We start from the raw sequence: 27359 nt of genomic DNA, 5'->3' as shown, positions 1-27359 counted from the left end.
CGACATTCCTTTGGTCTTAATCAAACCGTTAGCATTGGCTATCCGGAACAGTAAAACCATTCAGGCACCCATTTCTCAAATGGCCAAAATTCAGTTATATTCCAACGATGTTGTTGAAAAAAGAAGTGCAGGAGAGAGTATTTGAAATTATCTTGGTATTTCATATTTTAGGAGGATATCAAGTCAACAAATCTAAGATCAACATTATTTTAAATAATTGTTCGGTAGAGGATTTGTTGCCAGATATCTGGAATTAAATACATGCTTTGCCTAAGCGTTGCAAGGGTTTTTTTTTTTTTATACACAAGATATGGGATATCTGTGTGATATTAATTATTAGCCCCTTTTATGTAAAGTTAAAGGATTAACGAATTGGACCCTGCTCCCCTTTATGCTACTTGGAAGGGTAACTTTAATAAAAATGGCGGTTCTTCCCTTATTACATTTTTTTGTTTTTTGCAGCTGCCCCTTGTATTTATATTTTTAAAAGTATGTAGACTCTAGGATCTTGTCCCATCTATGGTGCGACTCCAGCCTGAGACTAGCACTAAGCACTTTATATAGGTGCACAGAGGTAGGAGGCTTGGCTCTCCCAAGCTATATTATATTATTATTGCAATACATGCATTAAGGTTTAGTAAAATTAGAATTTTATGTAGCCACCTGGAGAATGATCTGTTAAATATGATTAAAATCAAATTGGAGATATTAAGATTAACCAAATCCCTCCAAAAAAGTGAGGTATAAGACGTTACAAAGGTTTTTTTTTTTATGAGTACAATTTTATAGAACATATGATATCCCCTAGATTATCCCATTTGGATCAACTCTAATGGAAGAATAAATGTAGAATGGACCCTGCAAACATAACCAGGTGGAAAGTCAATAGTTTTGTGAAATTGCCTGACTTTCTGGCTAGAGATAAGTGGAAAACCTGGAGCCAGATTGAAGCACATATCAGCAGTGACAGATTCTGATTACAGTGATCCTATAGGGCTTGATATGGTGTGCTACAGTTTATCGATCTTAAAACCATACTAAAAAGAAAAGAGATGGTATAAACCTAAGTAATAACCCCTGCATGACGAAATTAGGGTTTTAGAATAAATATTTGCAATCGGCCTAGGGTGTCATGTCTTTTAGGATAGTCCCATTGATGTATACCCCATTTTTACATACATTGTCCCATCCACATGACAATAACTCCTGTCTCCATGACACCAGGCTCTAAGTATTCTATCATAATCCCTGTACCTGACTTACATAACCATGTCCCGAGGCACGGCTGATTTATCTGTATAAGGGTCGCCACTTCATTTTGTTTTCAAAACATACATGGTTGTTTTCAAAACATTGATTCTAGAAAAACCCTGGAGTGACCACTTTAGTATAAAATACGCTCACTCCCCCTACAAATTAGAGGAGAATTACTTCCAGGCCGAGCCGGGGGTCCTGCATGCCGAATCTCTGACACGCAGCGATCTGACATCCCTTGCGGGTTGTCCTCCTCGACGCAGAGACTGTGTCCTTCGTTCTAAACCATCAGGTGAGGGGGCTGGTTCTTCACCGGAGGTGTCTTGGCTACAGATACACTTAGCTATGCGCATTTGCACCTACACATCCAGGTTAGGCTAGGTACATTTAGGCATGTTACTTAGGGCGTGCATTTTAGGAATATGCAAATGCTACGGTTTTTAGCTGAACTGCTTATGTTCATCTTATTAGCACTATAGTAGAAATGTATCTACTATTCACTATATTGGTACTAGCAATCTCTTTCGTATGCTTCTGTCTCCGGATTGCCACAGCACATATGTTTTATACAAGGTTGTCACTGGACCAATAAATACTTATTGAAGCATCCTAATCTCCATCCTGTGTATTTTCTGAGAGAAAGCAAGCACATGTGTCGGAGCAAAACGTACTGTACTGTTTTCTACGATCCCTGAGGAATCTGGGTTGTCCTGTTCAGTGGTTGACAGACTACCTACACCACTGTAGAATACAGCGGATGGTAGTGGCACTGTAGAGCTAGCTTGTCTAACGGTGACATATCCTGTGGGGGTGTCCGGAAGCAGTTGTGACACCAAGCCCTCAGTTTAGGTCATCCAAAACGCGCAGTTCCTGGGGACTGCTAGGAACTACACGACATGGCGCTGCCATAATTGGTTTAGTTCTTATATTAACAGTGAAAATCTGAGTAGTTCTCTAGTGCTTTCTCAGAAAAGCCCTAATCACACCTTTCAGAGACGTCTCGCGTGGCAAGGGTTATCCGCCTCAGCTGAGCAGATATACTCTTGTGTATTGGCTGAAGGTTTAGCAAGTTGTAAGGATAAAAGGTTCCCCACATTGTGCAAAACCCTAAATAAAAAAAAAACACAAACATTTATTCTTCTCCATTTGAGAATGACTGCGTCCATGAGCAGTGGCTCAGGGAATTGGGAGGAAGAGTTGGCCAACACTCTTAACATTACAGAAATCTTCAGACATGCAGTTACTTTGAAATTGTTAGAACACGGCGTACCCTTAACAGGTGGCTGTGTTACCTTCTGCTGTTGCTGCAATCACTTATTTAGCACGAGGACTCACAGAGGCATACTGATAGCTGTCAGCGCCTCAAATAACAGCTCTGCCATTCCATTGGGCTTTCCCCTCAAATATTTCAATAAATTAGATGTGCAAAACCCACCATGTGCTCAAATTCCAGGAGTGGGGAATAGAGTTATAGGAAACACTGACTGCAGATTAGGTTTAATTCTAGCCGCACACAAGGGTCTGGGCTCTGCACAAGCAGGAGTCACTCCTGCAGTTTAATTTCTGAGGCAGCGATTCTGGTGGCCAAGTTTGTCTAAACAAACAAAGGTTTGTGTCTTAAAGTGTGCGTCTCATCAGATGAACGGTTCCACCGTAGCATGGCCACCACAAACACCATTGCTCTCATTTCAGACAGTCCTCTCGCATGTGTCTACTTAGATCACTGCGGCCCCTTAAATTCAGACGGGGCTTACAAATACATCTTGGTGGCAGTGGATTCATGCTCTAGATTTCTATGGGTTTGGCCTCTGCGCTCGGCTGACGTTAGAAGTTTTCTAAATGATTTGCAAGTCTTCATAGGGACATACACAATTGGCACGTTACATTCCGACCATGGCCCTGTGTTTTGCTCTCAGGCTTACAAGGAAGCCATAGAAAATATGGGCGTAGCCTTGCAATACTCCTCCCCCTACCATCCCAAGGGAAATTCAGTGGTGGAGAGGAAAAACCAGGATCTAAAGCAATCCTTAACAGCAAGGGTATTGGGTGCGGGCGGTAGTTGGATCAATCACCTATATGGGGTCCAGAGGGCACCGAATAATATGGCAAGAAAATCCTTGGGAGGACATACCCCCTATGAGATCTTGTTTGGGGCAAGAATGTGGGTACCTGACCTCGATTTGTACCAGCACAGTGGCGGATGTAAAACCATTGGAATTGAATGATCGTTTGGCTATTTTATTTATTGATTTATTTATTTATTTATTTATGGTTTTATAAAGCGCGTAGTCACCCAGTGGGTATCCCAGCGCTGAACCTTTTTTACTCGCAAAGGGGGTTTGGTCAGTAGAAGTGACAGCTTAGGGGAAAAGTAGGGTTTTGAGGGATTTTCTGAACCGAAGGAGGTTGGGTTCCGCTCTGAGGCTCAGAGGGAGTGCATTCCATTTATTTCCTGTATTGACCGAGAAACGGCGGCCACCTATGCGGGCCTTTTTCACCTTGGGAATCGTAATGAGGTTTCCGTGCTCCGAGCGGAGCGCTCTGGTGGGTCTATAGGGGGTGATCCAGTTGTTGAGTATGGGAGGGCCGGTGTTGTGTAATACCTTGTGGGCGAGACAAAGGGCCTTGAAAGTGACCCTTTCCCTGACAGGGAGCCAGTGCAGCCTCCTAAGTGCGGGTTTGGCAGATGATCTAGCCGGGGTGTTCGTTAGGAGTCGGGCTGCGGCGTTTTGAGCTTTTTGCAGAGTCTGAAGAGTGGATTCTGGAGAGCCTAGGTAAATGGCATTGCTGTAGTCCAGCCTGGATAAAATTAGGCCCTGGATCAGCATGAGACGCGGCTGGAAAGGTAGTAGCGGGAGTACCTTCCTGCAGGATTTAAGTAGACCGTAGCATATGCCGGCCGTCTTTCTTGCCTGTGTCCTGAAGGTAAGATCGGTCTCCAGCCACACTCCGAGACTCTTGACCTCCTTCTTGGGAGTGGGGGGTTCACCCATGCAGGCAGGCCAGATGTTAGAAGGGAGGTTCGTGGTTTTATGTCCTAGGAGCAGGATCTCCGTTTTGGAGCCGTTTAATTTCAAAGCAGAGTCACTCATCCACTGATGTACGTTGGAGAGACAGTCGTGGAGATTAGAGGGCTCTAGCTTGGGGTGGGAGAGTGTCACCACCAATTGTGTGTCGTCAGCATAGCTGACGATAGTGACTCCGAAGGGAGAGATGAGTTCCTCCAGTGGGGCCATGTAAACGTTAAACAACGTGGGGCTCAGGGATGAGCCCTGAGGCACGCTGCACTGGAGGGGGATGGAGGGGGAGCGGCTTTCGCCTTCCCATACTTGGTAGGAGCGTCGAGAGAGAAAGGACGATAGCCATTTCAGCGCTCTGTCTTTGACCCCGATATTCTCCAGCCGTTGCGTTAAGACCTGGTGGCTGACCGTGTCAAAGGCCGCGCTTAGGTCTAGGAGGACCACTGCCCCTGATCCTCCTGTATCGATGATTTCTCTAGTTCTTTCTACTGCTGCGAGGAGAGCAGTATCCGTGCCCTGACCTGGTCTAAAGCCTGTTTGTGAGTCGTTGAGGAGTTGGTTTGACTCGAAGTAGTGCGACAGTTTTTTATTCGCAAGTTTTTCGGCGACTTTACCTATCCAAGGAAGGAGTGAGATAGGTCTGTAGTTGGAAAGGTCTGCTGGGTCAAGCGACGGTTTCTTGAGAAGCGCTTTGACGACAGCCTCCTTCCAGTTTGAAGGGACCTCTCCCTGTTCCAGCGAAATGTTAATGAGGGCTGTCAATTGGGGAACTATGGTCAGCGGGATGTTTTTAGCGAATCGTATGAGGACTGGGTCACTAGGGGCTCCGCTCTTGATTGTGGTGAGTAGGAGCCGAAGCCCATGCGCAGTACGGACCGAAGGAGGAGTCACCAAACTCGTGACTTCCAAAGACTGTCCAAGAAGAAAAACAAACTGCAAACATCCGGGCCCAACACCAGATGGCGATCTATGCTAAGTGTACAACTCTGCAGCTCTACATGCCAAGAACAGATGCATACTGGTAAGTAGCATGTTCCTTCCTCTTCTGTAACTGGGCCGAGCGACTCCAAAGAGGGCTTGTCGGGAGGGGGCCGCTGCTCCTTAGCTCTCTCTATGGAGTCTGAGTTGGCGGTCGGGAGGGAGGTGAGGATTTTTTTTATTTTTTCGTCAAAGAAGGTGGCCAACTTGACGCATTTTTCCTCCGCTGCTTTGGGGTCCATGGGTTTCTGTGGGGGGTCAGGGACATGGAGGAGTTCTTTGAGAATGGAGAAAGTCTCCTTGGATGAGCAGGAGGAGCCTTTTATTTTTTCCTCATAGTAAGCCCTTTTGGCGTCTTGTAGGGCACGTTTATATGCTTTCATTGAGAATTGATAAGCGCTTTTCTCTTCTATGGACTTGTTTTTCCTCCAAGTGCGTTCTAACTTTTTGCATTGTTTTTTAAGGGCAGTGAGGGCGGGTGTGTACCAGGGGGCGGGGTTGATTCTTTTAAAATGTTTTAAAGTGTTGGTTAGTGGGATGAAGCTATCTAAGGGTCGGACTAGCCAATCCGTGAATTCTCTGTCCGCGGTGTTTGGCTCCGTGGATAGGGGGGCGATGGTTTCACGTAGTTTGGCCTCCCATTCCTCTGGTACTAACTTGTGCCATCGTCTGGTTAGTATCCTTGTTTTTTGTTTGAGCGCTGGTGTCGTTTCGAGTGACCAGTGCAAGAGGATCAGCATATGGTCTGTCCAGGGAAGGGGAGTAGGGTCCTGGACGTATAGGTTCTTAATGTTGGAGAAGATAGGGTCAAGAAGTTGACCTTTCTCATGGGTGGCTTTGGGGTTTTGCAGATGGAGGTCGGCTGTAGTGAGATCAGCAAGCAAGTTTGCTGCGGCATTGTCCGTGGGGTCCAAAAAGTGCATGTTAAGGTCCCCTAGGAGGAGAAAGTTAGAGACTGAAATAGTCTTAAGTGAGATGTGGTCCATTAGAGTATTGGTGAATTCGCCTAGAGAGCCTGGTGGCCGGTACACTAACAGTCCCGAAAGGGAGGTAGATGGTGAGATCTGGATAGTGAAGTGGCAGTTCTCGCAGTCTTTAATGGTCCCATATTCAATTCTACATTTAAGATGATCTTTGTAGAGTATGGCGAGGCCGCCACCTCTACCGATTGGTCTGTTCAGGCAACATATTTGGTAGCCGGGGGGTGTTGCATTGGCCACATCAAAGTCATTGTGCGGGGTCAGCCATGTTTCCGTCAGAAATAAAAGATCTAACATCGCATCCTGAACGAGGATGTTAATTTCGTGGGCGTGCTTTACTAAGGATCTGCAATTCAGAAGGCCAAGCCGAAGTCCTTGGTGGCGTTCCGTTTCCTCGGGTCTATTGCAGCGGATACATCCTGCATAGGGGGTGTCTTCCTTGAGGATGTATTTGCACTGGGGGTGTTTTTTCAGGTTCCAGGCGAGCAGTGATCCTCGGGAGTATGATATGCGCTTTTGCAGATTGGGCATAGTGGCTAGGCCTAAGGCCGTCTGGGCCCGGACTGGCCCAGACGGGCTTGCCTTTGGCCGCTTGCCTTTGCCCGCTGCGCCCGTCCGCTGCGCGTCCGGTGATTGCACATCTTTTGAGGGAGCGGAAAGGGGCGGGTGGGCGTCGCCTAGGGTAGGCGTGGCCTCGGTTCCTCGCCGTCAATGGCGGCAGGATCGTTAGCTTTCACAATTGTTTGTTGCAGCGAAGATCGCTGTTTTAGGCGTTTCTGTAGCCCGTTTCTGGTGGAGCCAGGCAGGTGAGTGCAATTTTAAAATCAGGTGTTCGGCAAAGTAGTGACACAAGATATACAGATTTTTAAAAAGGTGATCTCCCGGCTTCCGCCTCAGGAGTAAAGCAAGTTCTGAAATCGACGCGCTGTCAGCAGCGTTTTATACTAGTTGGGGCGGGTGGGCGTCGCCTAGGGTAGGCGTGGCCTCGGTTCCTCGCCGTCAATGGCGGCAGGATCGTTAGCTTTCACAATTGTTTGTTGCAGCGAAGATCGCTGTTTTAGGCGTTTCTGTAGCCCGTTTCTGGTGGAGCCAGGCAGGTGAGTGCAATTTTAAAATCAGGTGTTCGGCGAAGTAGTGACACAAGATATACAGATTTTTAAAAAGGTGATCTCCCGGCTTCCGCCTCAGGAGTAAAGCAAGTTCTGAAATCGACGCGCTGTCAGCAGCGTTTTATACTGGTTTGGGCTGGTGGGCGTCGCCTAGGGTAGGCGTGGCCTCGGTTCCTCGCCGTCAATGCCGGCAGGATCGTTAGCTTTCACAATTGTTTGTTGCAGCGAAGATCGCTGTTTTAGGCGTTTCTGTAGCCCGTTTCTGGTGGAGCCAGGCAGGTGAGTGCAATTTTAAAATCAGGTGTTCGGCGAAGTAGTGACACAAGATATACAGATTTTTAAAAAGGTGATCTCCCGGCTTCCGCCTCAGGAGTAAAGCAAGTTCTGAAATCGACGCGCTGTCAGCAGCGTTTTATACTGGTTTGGGCGGGTGGGCGTCGCCTAGGGTAGGCGTGGCCTCGGTTCCTCGCCGTCAATGGCGGCAGGATCGTTAGCTTTCACAATTGTTTGTTGCAGCGAAGATCGCTGTTTTAGGCGTTTTACAGGAACTAGTTGAATTCCGGGCATTACAAAGCAGCGTCCAAGTAAAACGCACTGCCACTGGGGAAGTGAAACTGGATCCGGCAAGACCTGTCTGGGTCCCGAAGGTTGGGGACCCGTCCAGAAAAAAAGATCATGGACAAGGAGGAGCTTGGGCCATCCTACAGAACGGTGATGGATTAAACCCAGATCACTTGACTGGGGGTGAGTGCTTGCAATGTTCAACACTCCGTCCATCATTTCCTTTGGTTTTTGCTTTGTTCGCCATAAGTTGGCAGGGTATGCTCAGACGTGAGTCCCTTGCTCACTTTGCCACTGGATTCAAGCAAGCCTGGCTGAAGACGGCTGAAATGCCAGAAACCGGTCCTAGGAAGCTTGTTTCCGGTCCAGGGAAGACATGGCTTGGCAGTTCGGGCTGGACTGTTCCCATGAGGCACAGGGTCAGACTGGTGTGCATATGGCCATGTCTGAACTGGGGTGGCAGAGTGGGCTAAAGAACGGTGATGGATTAAACCCAGATCACTTGACTGGGGGTGAGTGCTTGCAATGTTCAACACTCCGTCCATCATTTCCTTTGGTTTTTGCTTCATCCTACAGAACACCTGTACATAATCTGGCGGTGGGGTTCAAGGAACAAGAACAGTATTTCTTATGCCTCTTGCCGGCAAAAAAGAAAGATGCGTCTCCATTGATCTGATCAGACCACACTATGTGGCTGATTCTCAACAGCAGAACATGTGGAGTCCTGAATAGTCGCAGATCTCCTCTCGATACTATACAGGAGGTTCAGATGGAAAGACTAATAACGTTTCAAGACTCTTCTGTGCAAGATGCCGGAGTCGCCAATAATGGAGCACAAATTACACCTGTTGAAACAGAACAACATCTAAATAAAACTGAAACGCAAATTGCAATTCGGGCCAACAATAAACTTTACATCAACGTGCCTTCACAAGAAGCACCATCCAGTTCCACAAACACTGCTGAGCTCCCAAAGATTGATCGTACTGTGTCTGGCTACTTCATCAACTTCGATGACTAATCTTCAGATCCAAGTGAACCTGAGCAAACGCCACCCGTCTCTAAAAAAGAACAATTTCGACAATTCTATCGCTCACTTAAAAGACTTACTTTGTGTCGACTTGGTTGCATCTTTGGTTTGCATTAGAGACCCTGTTCCTGTTAATTTGGACTGGTATAGTAACTGTATTTTTCCTACTACTGAATGGACATTACCTACCACAACGCTCTGCAGTACAACCTGTGAACATTATCTTGAAACCACATACGTCATCACACCGAGAACAAAGAGACTTGTCCCTAGCGAACATTTCAGCAGTTCCAGTGCTGGATGGTGTAGTCTGGGAATAGGGTTTCATATAATGTATTTGGTCCTACTGAACACTTGAAAATGCAACGCGTTCTTTAAAGTTTCAATGAATGATTTCATTACCCCGAGTACACTCTCTGATGATTGGGACATGGAGACTGTAAATACTATGCTTTCAGATTTAGAACAATCTGCTGCATTTGCTTACAGGGAATTGTTTGGAGATACACCTGACTACGATAGTATGTTTTGTTACCAGCATTATGGTCATCACTTTTTGCATAGAGCAAGTGTTCCACGCACTGTAAACACGTACCATCAATAGGAACATTGCCCGACACCACCGAAAGGTAGTTCTGCCACATTTGTAAAGAAATTTGCATACTTTTCAGGGTTCAATACATTAAACCCAATGTCCTACTACTTACTATAAATTAGTACAGACGAATACATCTGCGAAGAAAATGATGCTGACTAACACAAAGCTCATATATTCAGCACCTTTCATCGCCCAACTGTCTATACAAGGTTTCGACTATTGGAGGGACACGATAGACACTAAATCCATCTGGGAGACGAAAGAGTGGCTGGTTCAGGGAACAGAGGCTTTATTTAGGGCTTGCCTCTTACTGTTACAGATGATATTTCTGAACAGAACAGTGCAACAAACTACCTGCTGCGGGTCTGCAAAAATTAAAGACCTGAAAACACCACGCATCCCCTTATCCATACCTATTGCAGGTATATCGAATGACACACTGATAAGTGAGGGAATTCTGGGTGCAATGATACAGAATTGTACATACAATTCCTCAACTTCCATTTGGAAGGGATGGTTGGTTTGGCCTATCGACACAAATTGGTGCCAATCAAGATTCAAGGGTACCACAGGAGGGTTTAGTTTCCATAGGCCCGACCCACGCTATGTACACACAGACGAGCCAGGGGTAGTGACTTCTTAGTGTTGAGAAGTTGTGCCTGGAATGGCTAAAAATCTCAAAACTACAACAGTTAAAACAACACTTGTCCCTTCTAGCTGACAACATGGATCTTGGGTATTTCTTGCTGGGTCCCAAGAAACTGCGTTAGAAACTTTTCTTGTATGCCATCTACAACGAACTGTGGAAAATCTCCCAACAGGATGCTGCTGAGAGATTACGTGAAATTGATATGATTAACCTATAAAAATGGCCCTGGCTGTGGTAGACAATGGTACGAACACGCTTTATTCACGTATTTATTCACTGAGCAACATTGTGTCCTCTGCAATCGACATAATGGAACAAGATTTGTCTATTCTACAACATGGGCAATCTCAATTACGCTCCAATATGATTTTAAGCTGGATGCTGCAATCATTGCGTTCAGGAGACGTGCCATGGCGATACATTAACAGCACAAGTTTGTTCTCGTATACAATCTGACCGACAGACAGTTGACTATGGCACACAGAGATGCAAAGTACACCATGCTGCTTATTGAAAAATTTGAGAAGTTTCCTTTCACAGTAGCTGAGTCACGATCTACAGAATGGTTAATTCATGGCTATATCACACTGCCAATCACAACATTTCAGTTTCACTACTGCCTTAGATACATCCAAGCAGGCAGGTATGAAGCGTTGGGTGAAGGGTTCATGCAGGAAACCTGGGAGTTATAGTATAGATAAAGGGTGCAGAAATAAGGACACTGAAGTTTTCTTAAGTGGTACTGACTGCGGGAAGGCTTTAAGTGGGTCTTTAGTGTGCAAAGAAGTGTCGCTTCATGGAACGTGTAATGTGCCGAAAGCGAACTTATCTTGCTACTTGAAAGGCTCCCCAGCTGCTGTGATTCATCCAGTTTTTGAATTACTTTTTAATGGAAGTTATTTAGTTCTGAATGATCAAGGCTGTTGTGGAATGGCACTAAGCATATCTAGTCACAGTAAACTTGAAGGTTGTTTTCTATAAGCAAGAATGGTTTCCCCCGGCTCGCACAGTTAGGGAGGCACCACTGTGGCCTTCATTGAATGTTTCCAGTATATAGTTTGATTGGCTGAGCAGACTGAAAGCTATGTTTCAACAAAATGTGGCCTTAACTTCAGCCCGAGAGACTTTTGATCCTCCTCTCTTCGGTTTGGGAAACCCTTAAACTGGTTGTCTGAGGAGCCTTTATAGCGAAAGCAGCCCATGACAAGACTCAGAAAGATGAAAGGGAGGAGTTTGAAAAGTCGGTATTGGAACTAGAGTCCATTCATAAGGGCACTGTGGCTCCTAGAATCTGGCTCAAACAGTAACAGGAGAGACTTCAGCTCAAACGCCTTGATCTATACAGAGCTGAATATGCAATGCTTTGGCTCAAGCATACATTTTATATTGGGTGTAACAAAGGGAGACGGATGCTAGCCCATTGCTTACGCAGCAATCCATACGCGAACGTAGTAAAGGCCATCCAAATGCACACAGGTTTAGTGGTATCTGAAGCTTCAACCATCGCAGCCGAATTCCAGGCGTTCTATGCTAACTTATACACAGGGGATCACGCTTCCTCCTCGGATCCCCAGTCCTACGTACAGTCCGTTGCGATCACTCCTCTCCCACCATCTGAATCAGAGTCCCTTGAACAGCCTATTAGAATAGAAGAGGTGATCTCTGCGATTGCAAGGCTGAAGCTTATGAAATCACCGGGCCTGGATGGCTTCAGCACCATTTTTTTATAAGGTGTTCTGTAACGAACTGGCCCCCCTGCTTTACTCACCTTTTTAACTCCTTCTCTGATACCAGAAGCCTCCATCTCAGTGATTCCGAAACCTGGGAAAGACCCCCAGCAGTGCAGCTCATAACGCCGTATATCCCTGCTCAATGTCAATGTGAAACTCTTTGCTAGCATCCTGGCTTATTGCCTTAATTCCCTGATGCCTGGCCTTGTTGAAACAGATCAGGCTGGCTTTATTCCCTCCAGTCAATGCGGGGACAACACCAAGCGTTCGTGTCACCTCATTGATAAAGTCCAGCGTTCCCGGGAAGAGGCTCTTTTACTAGCTATCGATGCTGAGAAGGCATTCAACAGAGGGCACTGGTCCTACCTGTTCGAACTCTTATGCGCTTTGGGATAGGTGAGCACCTCGTGAATTGGGTACATAGAATCTAGTGCAGTAGTTTGGGTCAATGGAATATGCTCTAGCAGATTCCTGGTGGAGAGGGGCACAAGGCAGGGCTGCCCACTCTCCCCGCTCCTCTTTAGTTTATATATGGAAGCCTTCGCACAGAGGCTGCAAGAACACCCCAGCGTAGTAGGCATTACATTCGGGGCGGATCAATACTTGAATAGTCTCTATGCAGACGATATCATTCTCCATCACCTGACCCCTCTCCTCACTTCCTGCTATTATTCCGGAGCTGGAGGCATTTGGGGCTCTGTCGGGCTTCATGGTAAACTCCTCAATCACAAATACTAAGCCTCACCGCCCACCCAGACACCGAGCAAACGGAACATGCCTGTTTCGACTTTCAATGGGTGGAATTCAATCTCCCCTATTTGGGACTGGTATGGGCTCGGCGTCTCATTAAAATTGCACAGGCCAACTACTCGAGACTCAGGACCACAATCCGCAAAGACCTATATCACTGGCGGCACCTTCCTCTCTCCTGGCTAGGTAGAATAGCTGCAGTAAAAATGAACGTCCTTCCCCAGGCTCTTTTCATCTTTCAAGCGCTCCCCCTCCCACTCGAAGAGCTTAGTGAGTTACAAAGGGAGATCGATCGCTTTATCTGGGGTAAGACTATGCCCAGACTCCAAAAACTACTGTTGCAATGCACCAAGCAGGAAGGGGGTATGGCGGTTGCTAATGTCTTACGGTACCATCAAGCTGCGCAACTGAGATATCTGAGTGCAATCACCCAATCACAGAAAAGCACTGCATCTTCATGGATCAAACAGTAGTGGGCTCACACAGCTGGAGAGAGGTCTGGCTTCCCTGTGTCCATAGATCCTGAGTCTCTATTCATCCCTGGTCACCAGCCCTACATTGAAAATCTGGGAAAAGATAGCAGAAACTGCCAGGCTCTCGTCTTTCCCCTCCCCTATGACTCCCTTGTTTGCGAACCTGGAGTTTCCACCCGGTCTGTCACTGGATTTTGCCAAGCACTGGCTGAATGGAGGCTGTGCTGGTAGGCTGCCTTTTAGATCACTTTTTGACCAACTCAACTCATTACTCCTTGTTGGAACAAGACCGGTTTAATCACACCCAGCTGACCCATTGGTTGCTCAATACAGAGACACGCCCTAAAGCTAGCAGACCTATGACCACTTTTGAGACGTGGCTGTTTCTCAAAGAAGATGAAAAACTTATTTCAGAAATGTACTGCCACTTGACGAAAGCTTCCCTCAATCATGGGACCCCGGGCCAGCTGCGCTGGGAGGCATAACTTGGGCGTAGTCTCATTGACAAGGAATGGGGAGATAAATTCTACAGGACGCACCACACTGCATATAATGTAGGCCATACCGAAACAGCATATGAAATCAGCTCATACTGGTATTATACCCCGTACGCATTCAGAAATGGAACACAATATGCAATGGTCACTGCTGGCGAGGTTCTGGCAACCCCGGGACTCTGAAACACCTCCTGTGGAATTGCCCCAAACTCACGAGATTTTAGGAACCGATTTTAACTGCTATAGATAGTGCTTTCACTGAGCTCCCCTGATTCCCTGCGTACATACTCTTGGGGCGCCCCAAAGCTCTCACATGTCCCCTCCAGTCCACTAGAGGACAGACGGATCGTATTGGCCCTTAATGCTGCGCATAGGTTACTGATAAACTGGGGTTCGGACAAAATTCCTGATCATAGACTATGGCTCCACCAGCTTTGGTCCTGGTTGGGTTTGGAAAGATTATCGATGCCTCCAATGCTGACTCCACAACATAAGCGAAAAGATGTTCCCCATTTATTACCATCCTGTCCAAAGAGTTCAGGGAATTGACCTGTCCAGCGTACTTGCGTATTCTTAGACTATTGTCTCTCGAACAGGGAGAAGTCGAGGCTCCATAATCCCCATGTTCCTGTCTCACTGCAATTTTAATCAGGAAACTTGCAAACTTAACATGGTCTGGTCAGAAGGAGAGGGTGTGGGTTTTGTTTAACTTTAAATGTTCCTTCTCTTTGTTCTATTGTTTTTCTTGACGTGCAAAGCCGTTCAACGCACCCAGCAATATTGTGCTAAGGTCACTGTTATTCTCAGGTGTCTCTGACAATTCTTGCACTTTTATTGAACCTGAATGACCTCTATCTCTTGTTCCCCATACGCGGCCGGCCCATCTTGGGTTAGGCGACCTGCTGTATATTATCTTGCTCTCTACGTGACTGCTACTCTGATGGGTCAGGCTCTGCTCTTGGGTAAGTATTGGATCTTCACGGTCGGCCCGTAATGGGTTGTAGGCGGCTTGCTGTGTATGTGATTTGCTTAATTGTTTGCCAATAAAAAGATATGATCAGAAATCACATCAAATACCAGGCAAAAAATGGGGGTGACTACGTTAAAAAGGGTCACTTTCCTACCGCATGCAATTAAAGAACAAGTTACCTACAGTAACTATGTATCTGGGAGAGACATATATTGGTTGTAGATTCCTTACCTTAGAATTCCCCCCAAGCGTCAGTCTGGATCCCCGAAAAATTCTTCAGCAGTACCCCTTCGCGTCGTTGGGTGGAGTCGGTCAGCTCGCGTCAGTCATCAGTATCGTGGGCGCCGGTATGATGTCATTGGACCTACATACACAGTTCTTAACACAGCTTTTCACACCAGAAGCGCAAAGCCACGAAAGACACTGACCACTGGTGCATCAAAACTAGGGCCCTGTAGTTGAGTCCCTATCCTTAGAAATCAGTTTGCATAGTGGGGAGGATGGGTGGGGCGGTAAGGAATCTACAACTAATATATGGCTCTACCAGATATATTGTTACCAAAGGTAAATAACTTGTTCATCTGATAGCGACTATAAGTTGTAGATTCCTTTAGAATAGATACCCCAGCAATACCATCCCCGTAGGAGGGTCTGCGAACCGAGATCATGCCAGGAAGTCCTGGAGGACCGAACGGACAAAGTACCTGTCCCGCCGGACTTGCCTGACCAGGCAGTAGTGTCTAGTAAACGCATGCAGGGATGCCTACGTTGCTGCCTGACAGATGTCAAGGACTGGGACTCCGCATGCCAACTCCGTGTTTGCCGCTGTTGCTCTGGCGGAGTGAGCACGCAACCCCACAGGTAGGTTCCTTCTTCAGCAAAGCATATTTTGATGCCGAGGAAAACCCATCAGAAGATGGTTCCTTTCTGAATAGCCTGATCTTTCTTGGCACCCACATTGTGAACAAAGAGTTGATTATTCACCCGTAAGTCTTTGGTGCGATCAAGATAAAAAGACAATGAATGTTTTGGGTCCAGACGGTGGAGTCTCTCCTCCTCCTTTAAGGGATGCAGGGGTGGGTGAAAGGTTGGCAGAGTGATAGATTCTCCGCATGAAACAGTGTGACAGCTTTAGGAAGGAACAAAGGTTTCGTCCGAAGCACCACTTTATCCGGATAAACAGAAAGGAAAGGTGCCTTGGAAGATCAAGCCTGCAGCTCGCTCACTCTGCAAGCAGAAGTGATGGCAACCTGAGAGGGCAGTTATGAAGAGGCTTGAAAGGAGCACACATAAGAAAAGTGAAAACCAGATTTAATTCCATTGGGGCATTACGAAAGGAGATGGAGGGAACAGATAAGTAAAGCCCTTAAAGAATCTATTAACAATAGGAGATTTGAATAAGGAATGCTGATCTGGCAGCCGAAGAAAAGCAGAGATATCTACAAGATATCCTTTGAGTGCCCAAAGCAGATCCCTACCAGGCCAAAGAAAGTATGTTCTAAAGGACCTCGGAAAGTGGAGCAGAAAGGGGGGGGGGAGGGGGGGGTCACTAGCCTTTTCTGCGCTCCGTGCCACAAATTTGTTCCATCTACAGACTTATATTGTTTTAGTGGAGGGATGCCTGGCTGCCAAGATAACATCACAGACTTCAAGCGGAAGGTTGAAAGCTGTCAACTGTCCCTGCTCAATCTCCACACAAGGAGGTGGAGACTGAACAGGTATCGGGTGAAAAACCGCCCCCTGCTGCTGCGACGGAAGATCCATCCCAAAGGGGCTGTCTGACCGAAAGGATCGATGGCCTTGCTCAGAAGTTGGGGGTACCAGACTCTTCGTGCCCAATCTGGAGCTACAAGAAGGACTTGAGCCTGGTTGTTCTGACCAGAGTGCTCAAGAAGATCGAGAAGTCATGCAGGTGTAAAGGTGTACAGGAGGACACAGCTCCAATCACGACGAAAAGCATTGCCGAGCGAGCGCGTCCTTGGAAACTCCAACTTGCCATACTGCTGACATTGCGGGTTCTCTTTGGAGGCGAACAGATCTAACCACTGCTCTCCCCACCATTGAAAGACACCTTGCGCCAACTCCGGATGGGATGGAGATGCCATTTGTGATCAACCAGGCACCGCCGGTTAAGTTCGTCTGACCTGATGTTCCAGCCATGTCCAGAGGTGGAGAGCCTCTGGACAAAGGGTCCACTACCCCACCCCGTTTGTTGCATTCTCAAATGGCGGTGGAGTTGTCGGTGAACACCTGCAACACTTTCCCCTTGAGAAAGGGAAGGTTTGCCTTCAGTGCCAGTCTGATAGCCCGAAGCTCCAAAAGAATGCTATGGAGACCGAACTCTTCTGCTGGAGACCAGATGCCCCTGATCTCCGCCTCTCCCAGATGGCCGCCCTATCCCAAAAGTGACACATCCATCACCACCCTTGGATCTGGTTGGGAAAAGGGAGAGGGATCTGCCTCTGACCCAATCTTGGGTTGTTAGCCACCACTTCAGTTGGTGTGCAGTTCCCGCCGATATCTGGACTTAGTCGCAACGATTCCCCTGATGCTGCGCCCACTGGAACTTCAGGTCCCACTGCAGAGCCTGCATATGCCATCTGGCATGATTTACCAGCAGGAGGCCATGAGGCTCGGAAGGATAGGCCCGAAACTGCATTGTGTCCAGAACTGCCCCGATGAAAGGAAGTATCTGAGAGGAAGTCTGATGTGACTTTGGCACGTTGATAGTGAACCCCAGCGAGTGCAGAAGGTCTGCCGCAGGCTAGAGGTGGGAGACGACAGCCTGGGATGAGCCCTCCTTCAATAGCCAGTTGTCGAGATAGGGGAAGACTGGAACCCCAGATCTGCGCAGATATATGATATGATATACTATTTATATTGTGTACAGCTACTCCAGGGAGTGTCCCGGTGCAGTAAAAGCTGAAATTCAGAGAGGAAACAAGCTAGGTCTGCCAAAGAAACCAGGTTTTAAATTTTTTTTAAAAACTGGAACACGATTGCTATCAATGGGCATGTCAATCAACCCCTTCTGGGTTCAGGGCTGCCCCCCTAAATACTGTATTTAGGGGACGTTTTAGGGATCTTGAGGTCAGTAGCCAATGGGCTACTGACCTTAGGGTGACTACACCCTTGGTGTGCTCACGCTACATGGGGGAGTGGGCATAACCCCTAACACTGATTGAAGAGTGCCTGCCATCTACAAGATGGCAGGCACTGAAGAGTGAGACGTGTGCATTGAGAGGTGGTCACACCTTGCGGGCTGTTCTAATTTTTCCCATCTGTCCTCCCACTAAAAAGGGGGTGAGACAGAAAGGGAGCCTGCTCCTGATAGCAGGAGAGGCGGGGGGTCGCGTTACAAAGGCGGCAAGGCCTTTGAAGCTCCCCTGCCACAGATGGCTCTTCCTGACCAAGGGGAGGTGTGAACATCTCCGCCCAGGAAAGGCTTTGTTTCTGGGCCCAGGGAGCGAAGGCTCCCACCCCATGGGTTCAGAAACAGGTCTCTTGGTGGCAGGCTGGAGCTTATCAGTCAGGGAACCCACCAGAGGCTGGTCGTTTTTCAGGGGTCATCTCTAAGATGCCCTCTGAGTGCATGGTATAATAAATCCCACACTGGCATCAATGCTGGTTTATTATGCTGAGAAGGTTGTTACCAAACCTCCCAGAATTGAGTAAAGCCATTATGATGCTGTGGAGATCATAATGACAAACTCCCAGACCATATACTCTTTATGGCTTTACTGCACTTAGAATGTCTAAGAATAAACTTTAGACACTGTACCCTCACCAATGGTATAGTGTGCCCAGCTAGAGGGGTGTCTTACCTATACCATAGGCAGTGGGTTGCAGGCATGGCACACAGGTATGTGTCATGTCGACTTCACTTTTCTCTGCACCAAAACACGCAGCCTGCAAAGGTACAGGACCTCTATGGTGGCACAATATGTGCTGCAGCCCTTAGTGGCCTTCCCTGGTCACAGTGCCCATGATACTTTTTACAAGGGACTTGCATGTGGGCAGAGAGGTGCCAATTGGGGTACAAAGGTACCGTTTCAGGATAGAACACAGGACCTGGGAACCTGATTGGCAGCGACCCAGGGCAAATCAAGTCAAAGTGCATCAGAAGTCTGGCAAAAGTGGGGGGGTGGGGGGTTACTGCAACAGAAACCCGCTTTCTTACACTTGTGCATACAATGAACAGTCTTAGGAAACAGACGGATTTCAAGTCATATGTGAAATTTTATGGGAATATGTGGATAGGTTGGAAAGGCTGCGGAAATGTATATGGGTATGAGAAAGTGAGCAGGAGAGCTGATGGTGGAGAGTGGAGGAGAGGAGTTGCAGAGAGCAAAGGGGCACTGTTTACTGAGTTAACCCCTGACATTTACAAAGAAGACTACAAAGTGAATATACCAAAAATTGGCACATACCTGTTTCTGTTTTGTGATATACAAAAGTATTTATATAAAGAAAGTTACTTGGCTTTAACACTAGTTTTGGAGTTGATGTGTGTTCCCATTTATCTGTGATTTATCAAGACAGCCACAAGGTGGAAAAACAGCTTGACCGAGAAATCGCTGAGGATGACATGGACTCAAACTGCATTTTCTTCAGTGTCACTAGGGGTCCACTTAATACAAAATGTTCAAGGCCCACGGAGTATTTTTTTCAAAGTATATGCAAAATGTGTCCATTTTATAAAAGACAACAAGCTGCAAAAGTAATATGTGTCATTAATTCTTTCTTTATGCCCTCTGATCTGCTCCCTTTTGCACTCATTGTCATGTGATTTTCTTGCTCTAGAAATTCAAGATCCGAATTGAGGATCCACCACGCCGGAAGCATATGGTCTTCCTGGGAGGGGCAGTTCTGGCCGACATTATGAAGGACAAGGACAGCTTCTGGATGACTCGACAAGAGTACCTGGAGAAAGGAGTCCGCATCCTTGAGAAACTTGGTGTAACCGTTCGATAGGAGAGGGGGAAGTTCAGTTTCTTGCCCTCCCCTGCCCGAATCCATGAAAGGATACAAGGAAACATTGGCAGCATCAGGAACATCTATTCTATGCATCCTGCTCCTCTCCTGCGTCAAAAGAAAAGAGCACTTCTGAACAAAGGGACCAAAATTGCTGTCTAGCATTCGCTCTGCGCATCCTTTCCATTAGTGAACTTGCAGGATGGGTGCCCAGTCAACATGTTGCCTGATGAGGTCTGACCTGCAAACCATGCATCTTGATATCTAAGGTTTTTTAGTGTACTTCTCAAGACGAACCAGTGGGTATGACTGTAGTAATCTGGAAGCCTTCTGACTCCAACCCTGTACGATTTTCCTGAAAGGTGGATACATGTAATTTTCTGCCACAAAGTTTTGATTTGATTGTTACCAGTACAACAATAACCAACAGGGAAGCCTCTTTCTATGACATTTCTTACTAATGATTTATCTTCAATAAAATGTGCACTTTCACAGATCTCTCCTTCTGTCGGGACCTTATCTAACAAATGATCATTTCGGGTTAAGAACATAACTGCAATTGCATCACTTCCTCTCAAGGCTTACCAACAGTGGTTTCATATGCTGTTGGTTTTCTTAAGTGATCATGTGTTCGATCCAGGTTGAACTTCAAAGTAATCTCTCTCATTTATGAATGCACATAGTGACAGCTCTTCTTAAACTGTTTTTTTCAACTGTAATATCACTTCCTGTTGATTTTTCATTAAGGACCTTTTTACTGATTATTTCTTTTATACTTACCTGACTTACTGCCTTCACTTGAAGTGATCTCTCTTCCAGTCAAGAATTGCGATTTTGCCTGCCGTACTATTTCCATTGTGATTTCACCACCTGATCTGATTTGCCCGTCCTTGCATTTTTGTAGTTGAATTTGCTTCTTCAGTGGTAATGCATCCCTTCAGCTCTTTTCAGCACCAGTGTCGGTGGATAATGCTCCTGATATAGCATCACTTGTTCTTTAAGCCTTTTGTCAAGTATTGCATCCCTTCTGGTTTACAATGCTCATACAGTGGCAACACATTGTTCGTGGGGGGGGGGGGGGCTTCAATGCTCTGCATACTCCTTGTCAATGTTATTGCTGCTGTGGTGTCTGTTCCTGGTAGATTGACTAGATCTGTGGATTGATATCCTCTTTAAAAAGGTGCAGGAGTAAGCTAGAAAAAACTGATACATTTTGTTGCATTGATCGGTCTCTATTTTGGGACTGCAATTTCAAGGTCCCACAAGATCACCTTTGGGATGGCAGAACTTTACATTCTTTCCAGATTTTTACCTGTTATTGGTGAACAAAAGTCTGCTTGACTAGAAGCGTAACCATTGTGTATGCGTTGGGGAACCCATTATACAAATTAATAATCTTTCTTCGTCCTGTAGTTTTTGTTCTTGCAGAAAACAACTTATTTTCACTCAAGATTCTTCGGATAGAATACACTACTGCTTCCAAGGCATCTTCAGAAATCATTAACAGTTAAATATAGGGCTTTTCTTTTAGCTGGGTCTATGTCCGGTGATATATGCAGTCTTGTTGATATTGCCATATGATAGAACAGGTAGCTCCGGTTAAAATGTTAATTTCACAAATTAAATCTTGTGAAATTTGTATATTTTGCATTATGTGAATTTCACAGTTTTAAAAAATATATATATATTTTTTGCAGTTGTGGAATTTCAGTTAGTTTGAACTTTGTGTACACTGGTTTGTGTACTAAATGTCAAGCAGAAATAGTAAACCCATGGCCAAGACATTTTCTCTTCGAATCAATCTCCTGATATCATCTTGAATTCTCTTATGTGGGCAGTTTTGAAAAGAAATACAGATTTCTTGCAAACATTTTGTAGGGAAAAGAGGATTTTGCCAGCCTCATTAATAAGGTCTCTTTAAATGTTCCTGGAGTTTTTATTCTTTCATACAAAGTTGGGTATATAAAAAATATAACCCTTTTGATTTCTAGCGGCTTTGCATTGACATTTTGTGTGGTGAGAAGTCATAATGGGTGGATGCAATATCGCAAAATTATACTGTCGAACCATACGGGTGAATCTATTCCTTCTCCTCATGACCTTGACACAACATGGTAAAGTTTCACATTTCTTATTCCCTGCCCTCTCGGCTTCGCTTAAGCCCATTATTTCATTATAGCTTTTTGCCCAAAAGTAGGCGTAAAAAGATGGGCTTCTCAAGTATACAAGATGTTTCTGAAACTGGCCGATCCGGTACAGATGAGACGGTGTGTGCATGATGGGCCCATGCATGAATATAGGCGTCTCTTCTATTAGCACACCAAATTGTTCATCTATGTAAGAATATTGCAATTGTTGACCGCAGGTGATTATCAGGTTAAAAAGGTCGCCATGCTAGTTAGAGATGTTTCTAATGTGTCTGTCTGGTATGCTCTATTGCCACATAAATGTGTAGGGAAACACATTTTTTTTAATTGATTGTGGTCTCCAGGCATCTGGATCTGCATATTGATGTGTCCTGCTTCTTTCTTCTGTCTAGTGCCTAGAAATAGTACATATTAACCAGCCTTCTTGTTCTAGCCAGATTTCGTTGAGGACCCTGCTGTGTTTAGTCTGGATTTATGTCTGTAAGCTCCTTAAAAACGCTTTTATTTTTAAAGCTTTCACACATTGCCAGGTAGGTGGAGACAGTAACTTTTTGAAGTGAGTAGTACTTTCTTTTTTTTTTATCAGGAGAGCATCGCGTTTGATTCATTTACTGAGATAGTCTGTAATGGTCGAGACAGAAACTGATTCAGGCCTGCCATTTGTGCTACTTATTGAAATACAGAGTGACATTTAAATGGGTGTTTTTTTCCCCTCGATTGACTTTAGCTATTTTAAGATATGTAGCACAAAATGGAAACTCTGTAATGAACTCTGTCTGGGGTGAGTAGAATTAAATGTTGTCTCTGAATCGATGCAAAGGTATCTGTGTCACCTCCCAGTACTGATGGGGTCCCACACACCAGATGAAAGAAGTGCTCCTCAAATAGCGTGTATGAGAACCTGCAGTACTGGGTAAAGCAAGGGGAGGTTCCAGAATAAAGCAGTTTCTCAGAAGCCATGCAAAAAATAGATTTTGACCAAAAGGTACACACACATTGGGCTGAAGCAGGACCCATGATCAAGATACGGTTAGGGAAGCAAAAACGTGGCATTTGGCAAAAAAATGGGCCAGGGAGTGGTTTTGGAGGCATTACAAAAATTCTCAGAGATTGTGCAAAACGGTTGAAATACCAACATGTTTTTTTTTTTTTTTTTATATGAGCAAATACTGCCTCAAGTGTCAAAGCAGAGGCAGAGTTCTTTCATTTCTGATTGGTTGGCGGTGATTAAGAGGGTATGCTTTGTTTAATTCCTTCCAAAAAATATTTCCTGTGGTGTCCCCCAACTTTCTCATCTTTGCAGCGAGATTTACTTATTGTTTTTAGCCTTGTGTTGTTTCTTCTCTCTCCCCCTGCTTAAAATTGAGAAGAATTGTAGAACAGACTGTAACTAGCAGTGACTGATCTTGGCCCGCCAATCATTTAGACACAGAATTCCCTGTACTGCAAACTCTCTCTTTTTTGGGGAACGGGAATAATAAAATGCCTTTTTGAACTGTGGCTCCATTTTTCTTGTTTTTGATGTGTCCACGTCTCTCTTTTTTTTTTTTGCTTGTAGTTTTCCCATGCTTCTCTGTTTTTCGTTTTAGGATTGATCCTGTTTTGGGTCTTTTTTCTCTGCTTACTGGTTACACCCGGAGTCTTGCGACTCTAAAGTTACTGATCTAGGGGTTGAAAAAGTAGGAACTGATAGCTACATTTTACTGCAGTTAAACTGTTTCTGTAATCCTTATTTCATTCAGGCTATTGCTGACATCGGACCGGTCATATAATGTGGGAGAGCGTTACTTCTGTTTACCGTTTGGAGATGGAGGGAATCAGGAAAGAGCTTGCCAGCTTCAAGAGACATGGTCTCTTCACTACATTCTAACTTCCACTTGCCTTTAAATGTATTCCAGCTATGAAAGGCGTAGCTCCTCCTATTAAATAAATATTTGTAATGATTTTTCATGAAACCATAACTGAATAAAATAGTGGCACAGCAGCAATTGGCATCAGTCAGTTCCCGTTCCCTGATATATTACATTCTATGCCATCATATATTGCTCCATGTCTACGCACTTTGTACATCGCCCAGGGTCCTAACATGCCCCATCTTTCGAGCAATACCGCTTACCTCTAAGGGCAAACGCGGAAGGCCATTATCCAATAACATTTTGTTATTCCTTGTGTTTAAATAATTATACTACAGATAAATGTAGTTTGACACAAAATTAAAAACAAAGATTACGTAGATAATCTCTAGAAAATAAAACAAAATAACACACTTTAAAAAAAAAGGTAAAAGAACTTGCATTACTAGGTGCAATATTACATGTACATAATAGGCATTTCGAACTGAAGGTTGTAGCGAAAACATCTAAAGATAAACCTACGTTTTTAAGAAACGTAATAAGGGGAAAATAGGGAGTATGGCCATCAAACACAATCACTAATACTATTATTTCAATTGTGAATATATAAAATAAAGATCAAACCAAATCTTATCAGAAGTAAATTTCATAGTATGTAGGAAATGAAGGAAATCTTATGAGCTTTGAGGGTTTAAGGCAGTTAAAACCCTACTTCAATGATGGAGACTGGGAGTAACCCCAAATTGGGCTTGGATAAAATAGGTTTGATAATCCTTTTCGATGCATGGTCATCAGAATAATGATCAGCTGAAGGAGAACTTATACACAGCAAATTCGTAACATTACACCACACAATGGCTCCTGTGCACTGCATGATTGCCCAAAATCATTGTTCCACCCTAGGGGGCCCAGTTGTCCTCTCCCAGCAACCCTCCTCTGAGAGTCTGGTGGTGCAGGCCTCAACCTATAAGGTCAACTCAAATGCTTTCCCATCCACTCCACTGGACAGGGAACCTAACAGGCTAGACACCTTTGGGAAGCACATCTTTTTTCCACCTGCCTAGACTTGCAGTCAGTGAACAACACATGCCTTTTGGGCCATTATTCCCACGCCTTGTAGGACTCTGTAGCATGGATGCTTCCTGAGGTACTATCCTCAACCAGGCCCTGGTACATGGTCATGATGCAGCAAAGTTTGCCATTAGTTGCAGGCTGGACGCAAATGACTTCCAGGGTGGAGCCATTGCCTCCACAGTGGCGCTCCGTCGCCATGCCTGGTGGTGGCCCACTGGGTATCCAAGGTTCTCTCAGTGACATGCTCATCAACGGCTTCCGCCTCTTTTGCTATAAGGCTGACACGGTGCTCGTCTCTTTCGAGAGACCTGAGTTTCCGCCCAATCTCTCGGGCTTACCTTGCCTGCCCGATCTCAGCACAAGTCCTTTCGTCCCTACCGCAGCCGTGGCATCTATGGGCATTTGCTCTACCAGCTCTAGCCGCCGGTACAACAAACTGACAGTCCTTTCATGGACAGGGTTGAGGATCCCATAAAAGAGCGGGAGCCAAACCCAGCAAGCTGTCTAGTCCCCCATCCCTGTAGCAGCCACACCTTTTAAGCCCCTTTAATATACCCACCATCCCACTGGTGGCAGGATCAGGCAACACCTGTCCCATGGGTCTGCAATTACTTCTGAGAAGTGGGTGCTTCAGATTGTGAAGCAGGGGTACTCCCTTTCATTGTGGAAACCCTTTCACCTGTGCCACCATCCCAAAAGCGGCAGATGGAGGACCACTTCTCCTTCCTCTGTCAGGAAGTATAGGCCCTTTTGGCCAAAAGTGCCAACAATAGGGTGCCTGCACCAGAAGTAGATTATGATGGCTATTCCCGCTACTTTCTGGTGCCAATAAAGGACAGAGGACTTTGCCCTATCCTAGATTTGCATCCATTTAACACCTTTCTAATGAAAGAGAAATTAAAAATGCTCACCTTAGCTGAGGTCCTGTCTGCCCTGGAGACTGGATGGTAGTATTGGACTTGCAGGACACATTTTCACATCCCCGTCCTACTAGCCCACAGACATTAACTGTGGTTCACAGTGAGCCAAGAGCACTTTCAGTTCGCTGTGCTCCCTTTTCGGCCTCACCCGCACCCCTCAGGTATTCACGAAATGGATGGTGGTGGTTTCACCTCATCTTCGGAGTTGGAGGGGTCCAGTCTACCTTGACGGCTAGCTGCTGAAGGAAAGCTCACCGCAGGCAGTCCTGACCACCTTCCAGACTACTGAAAACCTTTTACACTTGCTGGGGTTCGCTCTCAACGTGGCAAAGTCACACCTGCCTCCTTATCAGATGCACACTTTCATCTGTGCCATTCTGGATACAGTGCACTTCCAGGCCTACTCTCTGGAGTGGAGAGTCCGGGATATTCAGGCTATGATCCTGATGTTTCAGCCTCAATTCTGAATTTTGGTGAGCCTGACTGAGGCTGCTGGGCCTCATTGCTTCTTGCATCTTATTGGTACAGCATGACAGATCGTATATGCGGGCTCTGCAGTGAGATCTCAAGTCCCATTGGGCGCAGCACCAGTGGAACCTGGCTGACCCGGTCCAGATTTTGAAAGAGGCTGTTAAAGACCTGCAGTGGGGGTTGATGAACTGTGAATGAGTCAGTGGCAGAGCCCTTTCCCTTCCCTACCCAGAGCTGACTGTGGTGACGGTTGCATTGCTTGTGGGTTGGGCAGCCATCTGGGAGAGGAGATCAGAAGGCTGTGGTCTCCAGTGAAATCTCAGCTTCATATCAATATTTTGGAGCCAAGAGTGCTCCACTTGCCATTGAAAACCTTTTTATCCATCAAGGGTGGGCTGTTTCAAGTGTTTACAGACAACACTGCCATATGGTACTGCACCAAAAGGGGTGGACCCTGTGCCATGAGGCTGTATGCCTCTGGACTTGGCTGGAGCCCAAATACATTGTCTTTGGGGTAGAGCATTTAGCAGGCTCATTGAATGCCAGAGTGGACAAACTCGCCATCTATGGACCCCCTATCTGCACCACTGTCAGAGGTGTTGCTGTTTGTTTTACCTCTACCCCGACAAGAAGTTGCCCTGGTCGATGTCAAGGGTTTCTTGTTAGCTAGTTTGGCATTCCTGCGGTAGTCTGACCTAACTTCCCTTTTACAGCTACCTTTTGTGACTTTTCTTCTGCAAGGTTTACAACACTTGTTCCCTCCTACCCCTTTTGCGATGTCCTAATGGGGCCTCATTCTGGTCCTCCCGTTTCTGATGTGTTCCCCCTTCGAGCCACTAAACGGCTGTCCTCTGTCGCTCCAAAAACGGTCTTCTTGATGGCCAAAACATCAGCCAGGAGGGTCACCAAGCTGAGAGCTCTTTTGTTCTACATTGATCATACCAAAGACTATCGAGTGGATGATCAACTCTTCATCAGGTTTACTGGAGTGAAAAGGGGATGGATTGTACTCTACATTAAGATCTGCCTTACTCTAGCTAAAAAGCAGCCTGATTGCTCGTGGGCCCATTCCACCAGGACCAAGGCTGCTGCTAATGGCTAGCACGTGGGGTGCCTGCCCTAGACATCTGCCAAGCCGCTACATGGGCATCACTAAACACGTTTGCGAAGCACTAGTGCTTCGGTAGTTTGGTCCGTTGAAACAGCCAATTTGTTCGCTTCGTCCTCCACGACTTTTTGATTTGACCCAGTTCACATACCTGCATCTGGAGAGGTATTGCTTGGGTATCTATTCTAAGGGGAAGAATTTACATTTAGAATT

At 45.9% G+C, this 27359-nt stretch overlaps 1 protein-coding gene across 1 annotated transcript in view; it reads left to right on the top strand.

The window, feature by feature from the left end:
- Window positions 1-23220, top strand: part of LOC146798173 (actin-related protein 2-like) — a 147494-nt gene extending 124274 nt beyond the window's left edge. The window contains exon 9 of the mRNA XM_085625436.1: window positions 19403-23220. Coding sequence (XP_085481562.1) covers window positions 19403-19573 — 171 coding nt within the window. The 3' untranslated portion in view covers window positions 19574-23220. The remainder of the gene's footprint in view (window positions 1-19402) is intronic.
- The last annotated feature ends 4139 nt before the right edge of the window (window positions 23221-27359 follow it).

Source organism: Triturus cristatus, chromosome 9 (assembly GCF_964204655.1).
Source record: "Triturus cristatus chromosome 9, aTriCri1.1, whole genome shotgun sequence".
Classification (NCBI taxonomy): Eukaryota; Metazoa; Chordata; class Amphibia; order Caudata; family Salamandridae; genus Triturus; species Triturus cristatus.
This window is presented reverse-complemented; position numbering and strand designations above follow the sequence as displayed.